This window comes from Peromyscus maniculatus, chromosome 7, assembly GCF_049852395.1.
Source record: "Peromyscus maniculatus bairdii isolate BWxNUB_F1_BW_parent chromosome 7, HU_Pman_BW_mat_3.1, whole genome shotgun sequence".
Classification (NCBI taxonomy): domain Eukaryota; kingdom Metazoa; phylum Chordata; class Mammalia; order Rodentia; family Cricetidae; genus Peromyscus; species Peromyscus maniculatus.
The window spans coordinates 71688917-71707401 of NC_134858.1; the positions used below are offsets into that span (position 1 = coordinate 71688917).

Consider the following 18485-nt stretch of genomic DNA (forward strand, 5'->3'; position numbering starts at 1 on the left):
CAGTGGATTCACATTCATTACTGGTTTGTGTGGAACTGGGAGTCAAGGCTGGAAGGGACAACTGAGCCTTGGAAAAACGTATTTGTCCAGGAAGAGCCAAGGGGTGAGAGACTAGCTCCTGACCACTTCGGGAAAGATGCCTTTCTCAGTGAGAGCCCTACCTGTGGGTGCTTATGCCTGCTGATACCCACATTGGCTCTCTAGCTGCTGTTATGGTTTCTAGAAGGCCTGTGCTTTAGCAACCTGGGCTGGACTCAGTGGTAGAGGTACAGGCTTTGTGACAGCCAGATAAGGTGGAAATGATTCTCAGCAGGTTATGTAAGATTCAGGCTTTGAACGCGGCTGTTGTCCTTCTGTGCAAGACCCTTCTACCCCCACCACCCCCATGCCACGTTTGTCTCCCCACAGGCTCCTGCATTTGCTTAAACATGGTGTCTGTCCCCCCAGGAAGATTCGGGGCACCTGAGTCTTCAGACACAGGCAAGCTCCGGGTGGTTTGGACTCTTAATCTCTCTTGTGGAAATCCCTACAGTGCAGCAAAGTCTGAGCACACTGAGGTTGTGCAGTAAGTCCTTAGAGCAGTCAGTTGAAGAGAAAAAGAGTGAGATCCAATAAGGGAGGCATCGAGGTGGCAGGAAAGGAAACTTGGTGCAAAGACAGGGAAGTTATTATAGGAGATCAGCATGGCACACTTAGGAAAAAATAAAATGGGGCAAAACTGGAGTATTGAAGTGATAATTGGACGCTAATGTGGTAAATGGCTTCGCTTGTTAAAGGACAGAAAGAATCTGAAACAAAGGCACATGGGAAATCCTTTATGTTGGTAGAATTTCAACACTATTTTTTTTTTTTTTTTACATTTTTTAGAAGTATTGTGTATATGTGTGTGTGGGTATACTCATGAAAGTGCAGGTTCCCAGGGAGTCCAGAAGTGGCCATTGGATCCCTAGGAACTAAATTACAGGCTGTGTTGAGCTGGTTCAATGTAGGTGATGGGAATAGAACTTGGGTCCTCTGCAAGAGCAGTACCTACTCTTAACATCTGAGTTGTTTACCCCCAAGTAGGGCTTTAAAGAGACAGAGGGAGCTCAGGACAGTGGCCAAAGATTACGTGTTCTTGTAATCCCAGCACTTGGGAGGTGGAGGCAGAAGGATCTGAAGTTGATTCATCCTCAGCTAGGTTGATAGTTGGAGGGCAGCCTGAGTTATGAGAAACATTGTTTCAAAAAACTAGGGTGAAGTGAAAGCTGAAGAGAAAGATCTCACTGTGACAGTGTGTTGTGGCCACGTGATCCAGCAGCACACAACAAACATATATGTTAGTGGGTGCTGTTTTACTGGGCATTTTCAAAACTAAAACCAGCACGATTCTGTGAACACTTATGAGTCCTAAGGATATGCTTATGTACTGCAGTTTATTCCTTTTTATTTTATAAGCACAAGTTAATTTCACACAGAGTTGTGGAGTTAAGGGAAGCAGGCTGACGTGGTGCTGACCCGACTGTGGCGTTGGGCAGGAGCACGCGGGAGTAGGGGATCCCATCGCCAAACAGGAGCCAGAGATTTAGTCTAACACAGATTAATTTCCTATTTTCCATGTGTTAACCTAAGCAAATATACTAGGCAAGTTGTTTTCCATACTGTCCTTGGAAATGAGAAAAACATATGACTCAACACTGAAATGGGTCTGTAGAATTCACACACACAAAACCAACCGCTTTGCCAACAACACAAACACTTATTTAAAGTTAACCACCGGGTGACTCAGTAGCAAGGACATTGAGAGCTGAGAGTTTGTTTTTCCCCTTTCCCTGTTCTGTGCAGCCCAGCCCAACAATTGCACAAATAGAGTATTTGTTTGATTTAATTAAGAATGGACATAGGGCTGGAGGGATGGCTCAGGGTTTGAGAGCACTTAATGCTTATCCAAAGGACCTAGGTTTGGTTCCAATACCCATATCCATTGGCTTACAACTAACTCCCTGTAACTCCAACTGCAGGAGATCTGACACCTCCTCAGGCCTCCATGGGTACTGCACTCATGTATATACCCCCCCCACACACACACGATTTAAAAATTATGAAATAGATATTTTAAAAATGGACTAAAGAGTGCTAGATAGTTTTAGGTTAAAAAAAATGGCTTTCAGTATAAATATTTGGATAGTTAAATGTAGCACAATTTAAAACCAAAAAAAAAAAAAAAAAAATCCCTGACCTGAAAAAACAAAATTCTTTTAAGGCCTAACCCTGAGGTTTTAAATGTGGGGACTGTCATTCTCTGAACTGTTCCCAGGTTGAGTAGACATGAAAGTGCGTGTCACTCCCCAGAAGTTCTTCTGAGCGTCTAACGTTTCCTTTCCCACGCTAACACCCGTCTCTCTAACAATGCCTGCACAGAACATACTTGGCTGTTGTTTAGTTTTGCTAGTGCTGTGGCTACACAGCTTAGCAAGCAGGCGGTGAAGTGTGCAGGTAATACTTCATAAAAAACCTGTAACTCAACAGGCAGAGCTGGAAACTGTGCTGGAAACTTCATCCATCCAACAACTGGGAGACACTTTCTTGGTTGGTTGGTTGGTTTTATTACATGTTCTGGATCATGAGTATGGGAAGTGCAGAGGTTAATCTGCATATCTCCTTCACTGATAGTACCTGCTAAGGTAATTGCTGAAAAATAGATCTTTTTCCCTCTGACTATTTTTTTTAAAGATTTATTTATTTATTATGTATACAGTATTCTGCCTGCATGTGTCCCTGCAGGCCAGAAGAGGGTACCAGATCTCATTACAGATGGTTGTGAGCCACCATGTGGTTGCTGGGAATTGAACTCAGGACCTCTGGAAGAGCAGTCAGTGCTCTTAACTGCTGAGCCGTCTCTCCAGCCCTCAGACTATTTTTTATTCTCATTATGGTTTTGACTCCCCTTATTCCTCTCAATTCCTCCTCCCTTCCTCTCCCATCTAGACCCATACCTGTTCTGTCTCTCTCTAAAAACCAAACAGACAGGTGGGACACACACACACACACACACACACACACACACACACACACACACACCACACGGAGGAGAGGAGGGAGGTAAGACTTCGGTACGGATGTAATATATGAGAGAAGGATAGGTAAATAAATTTTAAAAACAAACATACATCTAAGGACTAATAATAAAATAGAAGATAAGATAAAACAAGCACAAATTGGAATAGGACAAAACAACCAACCAACCAACCACAAAAAAGAGCCAAAAAAAAAAAAGCACAAGAAGCACGTAGAGATGCAGAGACACATGTGTTCACACACACAGGAATATCATAAAATCACAAAACCAGAAGCCATACTATATACCCAAAGGATCTGTAAGACAAAAAACAAAAAAACAAAACAAAAAACCCTGACAACATTATGAGACAAAGTTTGTTTTCTGTTGGTCATCAACTGCTGGACATGGAGCCTACCCTTAAGAGTGGTTTGTTTCCCCATTGAGACCCCCTGGGAGAAAACTAGTTTTTCATTTGCAGCTGGAGAGAGCTTCTGGGTTAGGGATGGAGACATGGTCATGTGTGCATTTTTTCCTTCAGCTCTAGGACCCCATCTGGTGCACACCTGTACTGGCCCTGTACATGTTGCCATCATTTCTGTGAGTTCACATGTATGCCAGCACTATTGTGTCTAGAGGGCCTTGATTCCTTGGTGTCCTTCATCCCGCATGGCTCTTACACTCTTTCTACCTCCTTATCTGTAGAGTTCCTTGAGGGGAGGAATTTGAGGGAAACATTCCTTTAAGGCTGAGTGTCCCAAGGTCTCTCACTTTCTGCATATTGTCTGGCTGTGGGTCTCTGCATTTGTTCCCATCTGCTGCAGAAGGAATCATCTCTGACGAAGGCTGAGCAAGGCACAGATCTGAGTATAAAAGAATGTCATTAGGGATCATTTTATTGCTATGTTCCTGTAGCAGAACACTAGTATTTGGTTTTCCCTTAGCTCCCTAGACTAACTACTCTCAGGTTATTGACCACCCAAACAATGTTGGGTATGGGTTCCATTTTACGGAGTGGACCTTAACTCAAATCAGATGTTGGTTGGTTACTCCCACAAGCTTTGTGCCAGTATTACACCACTGTATCTTGTAGGCAGGCCATCACTATAGATGGAAGAGTTTGTAGCTGGGTTGATGTTTATCTTTCACCTTTGGTAGCGTGCATAATACCTTCCAGTTCTGTGAACACTAGTCCATAGGGGTGAAGGTTCCAGGTAGGCACCAGCTCAACTTTTCCATGTTCTATGAGTTGTGTAGGTGTTGTCTTCAGTAATGGGGCCTAACCATCAGTTTGTGGAGAGCCATCAATAGCCTTGGCAACATCCTGGGTTATTTATGGGTACCTATGGGATCCTTTTGGCCAAGAAATCCATTAGATGTAACCTATTTTCAATGCTGTAAGCTTTGTTTGGTTAAGAGATTCCCGGGTGGGACTCTGATTCCACTGTTGTGGGGATTTAGCTCAGTGGTAGAGCACTTGCCTAGCAAGCACAAGGCCCTGGGTTTGGTCCTCAGCTCCAAAAAAAAGGGAAGCTTCTACTGTATTAGGTTTCCATACAGCTCACTCAGATGGCTTCTAGTTTTAGTTGTCCCTCTCTGTATTCATTTTTGTCTCCCTCTTCCCTCCCCTTCCATGTTTATCCTTCCATCCCAGCCCACCCCTATTCCACCCATAAATATCGATTGTCTTTCCCCTTCCTAGGGAGATCCATCTCTCTCCCCCAGCCCCTTACTCTATACCTAACCACTGTGGGTATATGGAGTATAGCCTGCTTATCAATGAATTAAAAGCTAACGTCTACGTTTATACAAATATGCACCATATTTGTCTTTGGGAATTAGAATTACTTCACTTCAGGATGATTTTTTCCCTATTTCTATCCATTTACCTGTAAATGTAAACTTTTTCATGGTGGAATACTGTGTAAATGTGTAAATGTATTCCATGATGTAAATGTACCACACTTTCTTTATCTATTCATCCACTGATGGACACCTAGGTTGTTTCCAATTTTGGCTATTATGAATAGAGCAGCAATGAACATGCTTGAGCAAGTGTCTCTGTGGTAGAATGAAGCATCCTTTGGGAATGTGTTCAAGAGTGGTACACCTGGATTTTGAGGTAGATTGATTCCCATCTTTTTGAGGAACCACCACATTGATTTCCATAGTGGCTGTGCAAGTTTTGCACTCCCACCAGCAATGGATGAGTGTTCCAATTACTCCACATCCTCACCAGCATGAACTGTCATTTATTTTTATTGATCTTGGCCATTCTGATTTGTGTAAGGTGAAATCTCAAAGTAAATTTGATTTTCGTTTCCCTGATAGCTAAGGATGTTGGCCATTTCTTTATGAGTTTCTCATCCATTTGAGTTCCCTCTTGAGAATTTTCTGTTTAGATCTGCAGCCCATTTTTAAATGGGTTATTTGTTTTCTTTATATACAGTTTTTTGAGTTCTTTATATATTTTGGATATTAGCCCTCTATCAGATGTGTAGCTGGCAAAAATTTTTCCCACTCTGTAAGCTGTCACTTTGTCTGAATGATGGTGTCCTTTGCTGTCTAGAAGCTTTTCAGTTTCATGAGGTTCTATTTACTAATTATTAATCTTAGTGCCTATGCTAATGGTGTTTTGTTCAGATTTCTCCTGCCAATGAGTTCAAGGCTATTTCCCCACTTTCTTTTCTATCGGATTCACTGTATCTGGCCCTATGTTGAGGTCTTTGATCCATTTGGAATTGAGTTTTGTGCAGGGTGATTAAGATGGACCTATTTGCATTCTTCTACATGCATTCACCCAATTTGATAAGCACCATTTGTTGAAAATACTTTCTTTCTGGCTTTTTTTTTTTTTTTTTTTTTTTTTTTTTTTTTTTTTTTTTTTTGGTTTTTAGAGACAGGGTTTCTCTGTGTAGCTTTGCACCTTTCCTGGAACCCACTTGGTAGCCCAGGCTGGCCTCGAACTCACAGAGATCTGCCTGGCTCTGCCTCCCGAGTGCTGGGATTAAAGGCGTGAACCACCACCACCTGGCCTCTGGCTCTTTTTAAATCAAAAATTAGGTGTCCATAGGTGTGTGAATTTATTTCTGGGTCTTCAATTCTATTCCATTGATGCTCTTTTTTTTTTTTCTTTTTCTTTATCTTTTTTTTTTTTTTTTTTTTTGGTTTTTCGAGACAGAGTTTCTCTGTGTAGTTTTGGTGCTTGTCCTGGATCTCACTCTGTAGACCAGGCTGGCCTTGAACTCACAGAGATCTAACTGGCTCTGCCTCCCAAGTGCTGGAATTAAAGGTGTGTCCTACCACCACCCAGCTCTCTCTCTCTTTTACTTTTGTGCCAATACTATGCTGTTTTTATTACTGTAACTCTCTAGTACAATTTGAGATCAGGGATGGTGATACCTCTAGTCATTCTTTTATTGTTCAGAAGTATTGTAAGTATCCTGTTTGCGTGTGTGTGTGTGTGTGTGTGTGTGTGTGTGTGTGTGTGTGTGTGTTTGTATTTCCATGTGAAGCTGAAAAATGTCCTTTCAGGTTCTATGAAGAATTTTAAAAGTCTGCATTTTGATGATGGTTGTATTGAATCTGCAGATTGCTTTTGGTAGGATGACCATTTTTACTATGTTAATCCTACCAATCCATGAGTATGGGAGATGGTTTCATCTTCTGAGATCTTCTTCAGTGTCTTAAAGTTTTTATCACAGAAGCCTTTCTTTCAATTGCTTTGTTCAAGTTACCCCAAGATATTTTTGAGGCTATTGTGAAAGGTGTTGTTTTCCAAGCTGTTTGTCATTTGTATATAGAAAGCCTACTGATTTTCATGTGTTAATTTTGTATCCAGCTACTTTGCTGAAAGTGTTTATCAGCTATAGGAGTTCCCTGGTGAAATTTTTATGGCCACTGGTGTATGCTACCATATCATCTACAAATAACAATACTTTGATTGACTTCTTCCCTTTCTATTTGTGTCTCCTTGGTCTCCTTCAGTTGTCTTATTGCTCTAGCTAAGAATTCAAGTACTATATTGAATAAGTATGGAGAGAATGGACAACCTTGTCTTGTTCTTGCTTCAGTGGAAATGCTTTGAGTTTCTCTCCACTTAAGTTGATGTTGGCTATGGGCTTGCTGTAAATTGACTTGATTGTGTCCTAAAGTTTTCTAAGTAGCAGCTAACAACTCACTGGTATTGATGAGGAACTTTGCTTTAATGGTGGCTAAGGGTTAATTTGGCTCCCAAGGGTAGAAGACAAGATCATGCTTCTGAGGATGGAACACGGGAGTTTGTGTGTGTGTGTGTGTGTTTTATTCTTATTTGCATTAGCTAGCCTTCATCTAAGTAGATGTGTTTATTATTGTTGTTTTGCTTTTTCTACGGAGTGATCTTATTCAAGAAATCTTTGGCTTTGGGAACCGCTGTAAGCAGGCAAATTTTGGAAGAGTCACTTCTGTGGGGACCATGCCAAACACACAGAATGCCTCAGGTTCCCTCAGCTCTGGGCTGCTTCATACATCTGTGGTTCAGGTTGCTGTGACAGGGACCATGCACAGGACAGGAGATGTGTGGAAGCTCTGTCTTTCTGGTGCTCTCCTTAAATTGCTTTCGTTTCATTTTCCGGTAGAGAACTGGACTTTGCCACCACCCAGCCAGCTGTGTGAAGTGCCAGCCTGTTTATTTCTGCTTAACATTTGTCCTTTTGAAGTTCATGAAGGCAATTTGTGCACAATAACCAGACTTATTAATTTTTTAGATAAAATTAGTATATTATAATTAACTTACAAACAAAAACATCTCACTGATAAAGAGAACCACTCAGACACTTACTTGTCCAGTTCTAAAGTCTGTACAAATCAAATAAAATGGCCTTTCTTGACTTCTTGGGGGTATTGCTTAGGGTTTTACACTTTCACTAACCATTTCTGTTTTATTCACTTATCCATCACAAAACGTGAAAAAATATGATTAAAACTAGAAAAAAGTTATTAGTTTTATATCCTCTTTTGTGATTCTTGTGAACCAGACTCATTTAACGAATGCAATTCAATGAATTTTAACACTGAAATTCCATTAATCTCCACCTAAACTCAAAATCTATAAACAAAACTCTCTTTGACCTTAAGATGACCAAGTTTATCTTTTTTGGAAAAAAAAAAAAAAGCAAAATGGAAAGACTCTTGAAGTGGTTCAAGTTGGTCCCTTTCAGTGTCTGTGAGTTTAGAAGGACACAATATTCTTCTTCTTCACTTAGCAGAGACTCACAGAAGGCACACTGATCCAATCTGAGATGAAGCTGGCAACAGTAATCGATACATTCTTTCCTCATAGGTGTTTTCCTTTGGTCAGCCAGCTATTATGAAAATTCATACCTTGTACCACAGGATTTTCTCTGGCATTTTCTCTTGTCTGTCCTCAGCCAAAAGGTCTAGACTGGTCTGTCTGTGGGTCTGGGTGTGACCCCCAGACAAAGCTATTTATGATTAAGTTAGCCCCAGTGTCCACTACACACTAGTGGCAGAGCCGAGTGCCCATCATGCTTATCACTTGGCCGACCTCAGATAGGTCAGAAAGGTGAGGAGAAATTCTGAGGGAAGGTGATAAAGGTAGGTAGGAGGAGAGCTGCAATGGTGTCATTCCTTGGGACGGTAGAATAATCCAAATAACAAAGGAGTTTTCCTGGGTTGATCAGTAAGACTTTCTGGTAGGAAAGTCTGTGTCATGTGTGTTCTAGGAAACTTGGTTTTGGTTCTGGCTCAGCTGCTCTTTGCTTGAGTTCCCAGAGCTTTGATTGCCTCATCTGTAGAAAAGGAAGAGGTGCTTGTGACTTCCAGCACTGTTGTCATTAGTTTAAGATGATCAGAGGCCATCCGAACTTAAGCAACACTTATACTTTAACTTTAAACAAACAGTAACCTATAAGCATGTTCCACATAAAGAAGCGGTAAAAAATTTTTAGTGTAAGCACTTTCAGGGGTTTAAATATGTCACCTGACTGCTTAGTTTTAAGTGTCCACTTGCTACAACCTAGAATCACCTGAGAAGAAGCTTCAACTGAGAAACTCTCTAGATCAGTTTGGCCTATAGACATGTTTGTAGGGGATTGTCTTGATCATGAATTTGTGAAGAAGGGTCCAATCCACTGTGGGTGGCATCATCCCCTAGAAAGGGCATCCTGAGCTATATGAGACAGGAGAAGGCTCGATGAGAACAACCTGGCAGCAAACAATATGAGTGTATTTGTTTCGCTTTGTTCTTGACTGTGGCTTTGACTTGCCCTCAGGGATGAACTGTAATCTGGAATGGTAAGCCAAAAAGATGATTTTCTCCCACATGTTGCTTTTGGCTAGGATGTTTGTTTGTTTGTTTTGTTTTTTGAGACAGGGTTTCACTGTAGCTTTGGAGTCTGTCCTGGACTAGCTCTGTACACCAGGCTGGCCTCGAACTCACAGAAATCCGCCTGGCTCTGCCTCCTGAGTGCTGGGATTAAAGGCGTGTGCCACCACCACCCGCCTTGCTAGGATGTTTTATCGCAGCAAGAAAACTGACATTAGAACACAACGCTTCCATGAATAGCAGTGCCCAGATAGTAAAAGTAAACACAGGGCCTCTCCTACTGGCCAAGCTACTGCTAGACAGTTATATATAGTACATCCTCCAGTCATAGAGAAAATCGTAATGACCCCTCGCCTCTGTCATTCATTCAGTGGATGAATGAGCACTAATGAACGAGGTAGACTACAGTAGACAATGAATATTCTATATAGAAATAATTAACCTGGTATCAATTTTCGATGGTAAATTTCCCCAATTTTGTAGATGAGAAAAACAACGCTTCAAGATTAGTTTCTCACCACTAAGTTAGAGGAGGAAGAGACCAAGACGGATGGATATACCATTCTAGTATATCTTCTTCTTTTTCTTTCTCAAGAAAGCTTGTTTTCATTGAAAATGATAAAAATGATGTGTAGCACGAGTTGTTAGAAGGGTCTTGTTATTAAAATCAAACCTGAGGCCAGGTTTTGGGGTGAATGCTGGAAGATCAGAGAAGCAGAACAAGCCACAGCTACCTCACCTCACCAGTTCCTCAGCTGATCCTGTTTCCTCAGACTGGAAGCCTCTGAGTCCTCATCCAGAATGAATCCCAGCTGAACTGTGCTGCTCAAAAACCTAAAAGCTTAACCAGCTCTAGTTCCTGGTCCTCATGCCTTAAATACCTTTCTGCTTTCTGCCATCACTTCCTGGGATTAAAGGTGTGAGTCACTATGCCTGGCGGTTTCCAGTGTGGCCTTGAACTCACAGAAATTCAGATGGATTTCTGCCTCTGGAATGCTAGGATTAAAGGTGTGAGTGCCACCATTTTCTGGCTTCTATGTCTGTCTAGTGGCTGTTCTGTTCTCTGACCCTAGATAAATTTATTAGGGTGCACGATATATTGGGGAACACAATATCACCACAATGATGATGTCCTAGATACACACCTGTTAACACTTCTGTCCTTTTTGGTGAAACACAGGCAGAGGGCCTGAAATGATCCATCTCCCTTGAATGTACCCTCCCAGGCCAAGAAGGCTCCTTCCTAGAGAAGACATATCAATTCTGCTCTACTTCTTCACTAGCATGATGAGCATTTATTTCCATAACTTTATCTTTTATTTGTGTGTGTGTGTGTCAGAGAGAGAGAGAGAGAGAGAGAGAGAGAGAGAGAGAGAGAGAGAGAGATTGAGATTGAGTTCACACATGTTTGCTGATGCACAGAGACCAGGAGAGAGAGAGCAGGGTGTCAGATCCCCTGGATCTGAGAGGCACAGGTGATTTTGAGCTGCCCAACTTGGGTGCTAGGAAACTGGGTCCTAGTGCTTAAGCCATCTTTCTAGCCTGCAACGTCCACATTTTAAAGTCTCTTCCCCACTGTCTAGATTGAATATCATCACTTAAGAAATGTTTAGCCAATGTCACCTCTGCCAGGCAAGGTGCTAGGGTGAGGGTGGAGCAGGGACTCACAGCTTCCCAGGTGTGTCCTGCCTGGTAACAGAGATGCCGGCTTTGCAAGGTGATTGGGAGGCACCCATTGTTAGAATAAGCAGAGCACTGCAACTTAAGTTTTACAGTATGTTTAACTTGAAGTCAAACTGAGCTCATGCTGTGAGTTCATGCAGCTGTCTTCAGCGATCAGCATAACTGTGTGACCAGGAGGCTGGATTCTTAGAAGCAGATAGAGCTTCTCAAACCCTGCAATGGCTTGAGCCATATATATTTTCTGTCTCTGGTCATGTTTTACTTTAATTACTTGTGGTGGTTTGAATAGGTATGATCCCCATGGACTCATATTTTTGAATGCTTGGCCTGTAGGGAGTGAGTGACACTTTAGAAGATGGGGCCTTGTTGGAGTTAGCATGACCTTGTTGGAGGAAGTGTAACTGTGTGGGAGGGTTTTGAGATCTCATATACTCAAGCTACACCCAGTGTGAGAGACAGTTCATTTTCTGCTGCCTGTAGATCAAAATGTAGAACCCTCAGCTCCTTCTCCAGCACCATGTCCAATTGCATATTGTCACCTCCACATCCCACCATGATGATGATGGACTAAACCTCTGAAACTTGTAGGCCAGCCCCAATTAAATGTTTTCCTTCATAAGAGTTGCTGTGGTCATGGTGTCTCTTCACAGGGATAGAAACCCAAACTAAGACATTAATGCTTTCCATTCTTTAAATACATAGATTGGAGAGTTTTGATTACTTTCCCAACCTTGTCTCCACCTTTCCTGGGTGTTACCTGGCAGGCACGCTGCTGGGAAGCTGCTCTTCATGAATATCAGATTAGAGATCTATTGCTGGAATCCAGGGAGCAGTTCTATAGATCTGGCTGTAAAGATAGGCATGCCTCCATCTGCAGAAGTCACCTGAGATGCTAATCCTGGACACCAAGCTGCCTCTACTACTTAAGAGTATTAAAAAGAAATGCTCAAAAAGAGAGAGTCATGGTGATCTCATTGCACAGGACTGAAGCAGAGGTAGAAAGACATGGACAAGGAATGTGAAAACACACTCCTTGAATTGGTTTCTCATTACCAGTAGATGATAGGAGAAAATGCAGAAAGATATGGGGCAGGTTTCCAAACAGGACCAATAGGGATGAGTGGGGTGAGGGGAGGACCCAAGGACTCCCACCTTTATGCCCCTTTCAGCCTGAAGGGATGGAGCCATTTTTATTTATTTATTTTTCCCCTTTCTCTGTGGCTTGGTCTTCTGGCTTTCCCTGAGGTTCAGTTATTTGTTGGTTTCAGGGAATGAGCTGCAGTCTCCTGGATGACCATCATTACAGGACTTTTCACAGAAAGTCAAAATTGTCCCAATTCATGATTTGAATGGTTCAAAACCATTTGCAAATAACAGTCTCCAAATCACCTCTTATTCAAGAGGAAAATGCTGATAATATAAAAGTGAATGAGTTCGGCTTTATTAAGCACAAAAACAACATTTTGCTCTTGGTTGATATGTACCTGACTTACAATGTGTGTTTAAATATGTAATTTTAGAGATAAAATTTAACACTGTTTTTACTTCATATATGCTGTGTTTGTTTTTAGATCTAATTAAGTTATATCAAATTCAGCATGATAATAGGCCCTCAACTATTAAGCCTAAGATATTTTAGGTTTATTTATTTTATTTTTATATGTATGAGTGTTTTGCCTACATGTATGTATGTGTACGGTGTGTGTGCCCGGTACCCGCTGAGGTCAGAAAAGAACATCTGACCCCCTGGAACTGGGTTAAGGATGGCCGTGAGCCATGAGATAGGTGCTTACAATTATGCAGCACAGGTCCTCTGGAAAAGCGACCAGTGCTCTTAAACGTTGAGCTCTCTCTCTGGTGCCCGGACTAAAACAGTTTCTTTTTAAAGCTTCCTCAGCATGCCACTGAGACACGACACAATTCTGTGTCTATCCACGCATACCAATGTGTATATGAGAGGTTTCCTGGGACTCCAGACCAGTGAGGACGGGAGCTAACTTCAAAAGGAAGGTTGATAGAGTGCCAGGCACTTTCTGCATGTCATGGCAGCTAAGCCACGCTCTCTTAGTATTTCCATGTGCTCAGTACATTTGTTACATGTTAAAGCCTCTTTGGGAAAACAGTGGTGTTTGTGTGGTGTGTGTGTGTGTGTGTGTGTGTGTGTGTGTGTGTGTGTGTGTGTGTGTGTGTGTGTGTGTTGTGTATAACTCTGTAACTATGGGGTTCTTCATTTCTATGAACCCTCTGCCCACCAACTGTGAGCATTCCGGAGACCTCCCTGAGATAGATAAGCCATGGTGTCTGGGTAAGTTGCAGTGTTGGAGAGGAAGTCCAGGTCAGTGTTCATCAGTGAAGGAAACCATGACAAGAACTCCAGCAGGAGCAGAGCCAGGAAGCGTGAAGAACAGGGTTTTCTATCTTCCTCTCCAGGGCTTGGGAAGTGTGATTTCTTGTACAACACAGAACTGCCTGGCCAGGGATAGTACTGCCCACAGGGGACTGGGCCCTCCCATATTAACCAATCAGGACAACCCCCCATACATGTCCACAGGCCAATCCGGTCTGGTTAATCTTTCAGTTATTTGAACTGATTGCACCCAAGGTATCATGAATGCAATGTAAGCTCTCTACTAGAGAGCTATAACTTCAAACCTTAGATTCTAAAAAGAAAAAAAAAAATGAGAGTTTACTGAGAAATCCAGGCTGGGATTTAACTTGTGTCTTCTCAAGTCTTTTTTTTTTTAAGGTTTTAATGTCTTTGTCATTTTAATAATTTCCAACAGTTTAATTGTTCATTTTATGGTGAGTTTTAGATTAGTTATTTATTATTAGTCCCCAGGGTACTTAAGCCCTCTGATTGCTCATGGTTTATTATTTTCATGGCTATGTTATAACTTTTTATTGTAAATTTACGTATGATTGTGTTAATATTTCCATAAGAATTCTGTTCAGACTTGGTTGTAACAGTATCTTCCAGAATGCCCCACCCAAAGCAAATAAAACAAGACAAAAATAACCCAACTTTAATGAAGTATAATTGACATGCAAAATATTTGAATGAATATATAGTAAATATATCCATTTAAAGCATAGGTTTTGTTATATGTACATACTCATAAACCCACATCAGAGATGTGATGATGAACATGTTCATCCCCCTCAAAGCTGTCAACATTTGGGGCCTGCAGAGATTATTCATCAGTTAGGGGACCACAGTGCTCTCACAGAGGATCAGCATTTCATCCCCTGCACCCTCATCAGGCAGCTCACAACCACCTGTAACTCTAGTTCCAAGGGATCTGATGCCCTCCTTTGGCCTCAAAGAGACTGCACTCCTGTGCACAGATGTACATAACTACAAATAAAATAAAACTTAAATTAGAAAAAAGCTCTCTCTGTTCCCTTTTGGGTCCTCAGACTCTCCAGTTGCGTCTTCCTGTCCGTGTGGCCTCACTGCTCTGCTCTGTGCTTCCAGTTACTATGTACTAACATGAACTTCCCAGTATTTCCCCCAGAGGATCATGAACAATGGTTCATAAGATATAGGTACTTGTTATTTTCAAATAATTTGTTTGGGGATTCATGTGGGTCAACGGGCCATTTATTTTGTTGAGGAATTGTATGATATGCCTCTGTTTGTTTATCTGGTTACCTATTAATTGGCATTTGGCTTACGGTTTTTAGCTATTGTGAGTGAGGCTGTACATACAGCACAATCATCCTATAAGCACGCACTTTTTTTCTCCTAGTGAGTAAGAAGTCAAGTAGATTGGCTGGGTCATGGAGTAAATATACATCTGGCTGGCTTTGCAGGAAATGGCTACAGTGGTTTCCATCATAGGTTCTCAAACACAGCTGATCTAGAACTCACTGTGTGGCCCACATCAACCTTGAGCTTGTACCAATAACCCTCCTCAGCTCTCCATTGCTGGAATTACAGATGTGCGTTTCACCAAATTTAAGAAAGATAACCACATACATTTTTTTCCCCACAGTTTCTCTGTATCTGGGATTCGTCCAGCATGAGAAGTGCTCTCCAGGCTGTGGCCCTCTGGGGAAGAAAAGCTCCTCCCCACAGCATCACGGCTATCATGATCACAGATGACCAGCAAACAATAGTGACTGGAAGTCAGGAGGGTCAGCTCTGCCTCTGGAGTCTCTCACCTGAACTGAAGGTATGTAAAGGCCACAGGTTTTCAACCTGCAGTGGTCACTCTGCTCCTCAGACCTACAGTCATGGCGGAAGGTGTTCACAGGACAACTCAAGATGCTATGTGCAAATCATGAGTAGTGTTCATCTCTGCCACCAGCTAGGTATTACCACCCTTTAAGCTGCACCGAGTTTTACTATTCTCTATGCTGAATTATATGTGTAAGTAAGTGAACTATGGACATTTAAGTAGAGTTCTAAAGAATTATGGCCCATTAATATAAACAAAAGGCACTCCTAAAAGCCACTATTAACTAAATGAGTAATATCTTAATTATCTGGACATTTCTGACGGGCTAGCCTTCTTGCTATTCTTGGAGTCTGTGCTTTGCTCTGATTTTTTTACAGACCACATCAAAACCTCCCCACTCAATTTACTGTCGTTGCCCTCCGATTTCAGAACCTGACCTCACCTAGTATTGGACCCATCGATTAGCAATTAATTGTTTCTGTCCCAAGTCATAAACATTTAACATATCGGAATAGATGTTTGCTTAACTCTAGCCATCTCTAGACCCAATTTGAACAATTAAACTAATGATGTACTTAAAGTGTACTGCCCTCATTAAGAAGCCTTTTAAAGATCAAAACTATTTTTAGCCTTTAAAGTCTGTCACTTTTAAACCTAAATTAACAATTAATTGTAATTCTATTTTATAGTGTAATTAATTAGCACCTCCTATCCCCAACCCTTCTGCTATCGGACTGCCAAGAGCTGCACAAGAGACCAGCTCAGCTCAGTGTTTATGAACACTTTTGAAAGGACTGGGTGGTACTACAGAGGATGTGCTTCAGAAATGTTGCTCATATATATATATCCAAAAATGTATGTTTTCTATTATCGTTTAAACTCTGACTCCTAAATGGCCTATAATCTCTTGCTAATCTTTTTAAACCTTTTTTTTTTTTTTTTTAATATTGCTTTCTGGCCGAAGTGGCTGCCTAGCAATGCACAGCTCACCAAAAGCTTAAGAAATTTGAGTTCCTGGCCTTCTCTTTCTACTTTGTGTTTCTGATATTCATCCAGTGTTTGGTCACCGAGTATTCTGAGTGCATACCAACAGTTACCTTGAATGAGTTCATATCTGAAGGAGGACGCGTGTGCTGGTGGCCCAGGAGGTTGCAGTATAGGAAAGGCCAGACTTGGCTAATTAGGTCACCCTGTGAGGATCCTAAGTAGCAGTAACCGGCAGCATGGTGTCTCCTTGGAAAATTCTGTCATGTTCCTTTTAGGAGTAAGTTGTCTTCTTAGGGTTAGAGCAGTGATTCTTTACAGGAGGCTGGTTTACCACCTAAGGGACATTTGGTGATATTTTCAGACATTTTTGGTTGTCAAAATTGGAACTAGGGAGATACTACTGATATTTAGTGGTTCCTGTTAATGTCATTTATTTATTTATTTATTTATTTATTTATTTATTTATTTATTTATTTATTTATTTATTTATGTTTTATATATATGAGTATCTTGCCTGCATGTATGTAAGTGTACCACATGCATTCAGTGGCCATAGAAGCCAGCAGAGGGTACCAGATCCCTAGAACTTGATAAAACTCGAGTTATAGACATTTCTGACCTGCCATATGGGCACTGGGAACCGAACCCAGGTCCTCTGCAAGCAACCAGTGCTCTTAACCACTGAGTCAACCCTCCAAGCCTAAAGCATTTTTTTTTTTTTTTTTTGGTTTTTCAAGACAGGTTTTCTCTGTGTAGCTTTGCGCCTTTCCTGGAACTCACCTTGGAGACCAGGTTGGCCTCAAACTCACAGAGATCTGCCTGGCTCTGCTTCCTAAGTGCTGGGATTAAAGGTGTACACCACCACCGCCCAGCTCCTGTTAATGTCTTAAAGTACTTGTGACTATCTAGAACAAAAGACTTCCCAACCAAAAGCCCGTTATGCCAATAGTGAGGAACTCAGCATTACAAATGTGGAGTGGAATGAGACTCACATCAGCAAGGTGGGGGAAGCAGGTTATTTAATTTACAGAAACACCCTGCACCTGCAGGAAGGGATAGAGAGCCCTGCCGCTGGACTCAGCTGTGAACTAGGGTCAAAGAGACATGAGCTAGAAGAGGAGGTGAGGTTTGGCCATGGAGATGTTCTGATGCCCAGGAGAGGGATTTTTGAATCTTCTGGGCAAGGGGAGCCTGTGGGGTGATCTAAGCCGGGGACGGGATGAGCCTTGTGTTCTGGATGTTCACTATAAGGATGCTGTAACATGAATCTTAATCGGGCTTATTAATTAAACAAACAAACAAAACAACAACAACAACAACAAAAACAGTGCCACATGTTGGGGTAAAAGCTAAAGATCAGAGAGGCAGATCAGCAAGCCATTAGTTCTTACCCCTACAAATTCCTCTGCCAAAAAGAGTGAGTTCCTGTTACTTGGAGCCTTGTATACCTTTCTCTGCCCAGACATTGCTTCCTGGGAGTAAAGGCGTGTGTGTTTCCCAGTATTGGAATTAAAGGTATGTGCCACCACTGCCTGACTCTGTTTCCAGTGTGGCCTTGAACTTACAGAGATCCCAATGGATCTCTGCCTCCTGAGTGATAGGATTAAGGGTGTGTGCCACCACTGTCTGGCTTCATATCTAATCTAGTGGCTGTCTCTGCCCTCTGATCCTCAAGGCAAGCTTTATTAGGGTATACAATGTATCACTACAGGATGCCATGGAAAAACAGCCACACGAATAAAATAGTGGGTGGAACAAATACAATACTTCATGTCTTTATGATTTTGACTGCTGTGTATGTCAACTGAGTGGTATTACTCAGAGCTTATCTTTTGAAGCCATGGTCTTCATGGCAGAGAGCATGGCAGCAGGCAAGCAGGCATGGCACTGGAGCAGCAGAGGAGAGCTTACATCTGATTCACAGGATGTGGAAAGAAAATGAGACTGGGTCTAGCGTGGACTTTTGAAACTTCAAAGCCCAACCCCCAGTAACACACTTCCTCCAACAAGACCACACCTCCTAGTCCTTCCCAAACAGTTCTTCTCACTGGGGATCAAGCATTCAAACATGTGAGATTATGAGGACTATTTCGTTCAAACCATCTCAGAAAAGTAATGATATTTGCTCCACAGTGGATTTTCTCTCGGGGTAGAGTGTGTGTGATGTATCTGGAGCTGCTGTGGTTTTTAATCCAATGGAAAGAGATGACACTCAAGTGGTTGTGTATCCAAGTGTGATATCTGGGTACAAGGATGTATTGTTTTCTGA

At 41.8% G+C, this 18485-nt stretch overlaps 1 protein-coding gene across 3 annotated transcripts in view; it reads left to right on the forward strand.

The window, feature by feature from the left end:
* The window catches only part of Wdr72 (WD repeat domain 72), a 173670-nt gene that overhangs the window by 7559 nt on the left and 147626 nt on the right, over nucleotides 1-18485 (forward strand). For all 3 annotated transcript variants that reach the window (XM_076576691.1, XM_076576690.1, XM_076576689.1), the window contains one exon: nucleotides 15044-15223. In XM_076576691.1, the coding sequence (XP_076432806.1) occupies nucleotides 15071-15223 (153 nt within the window). In that variant the 5' untranslated portion in view covers nucleotides 15044-15070. The remainder of the gene's footprint in view (nucleotides 1-15043; nucleotides 15224-18485) is intronic.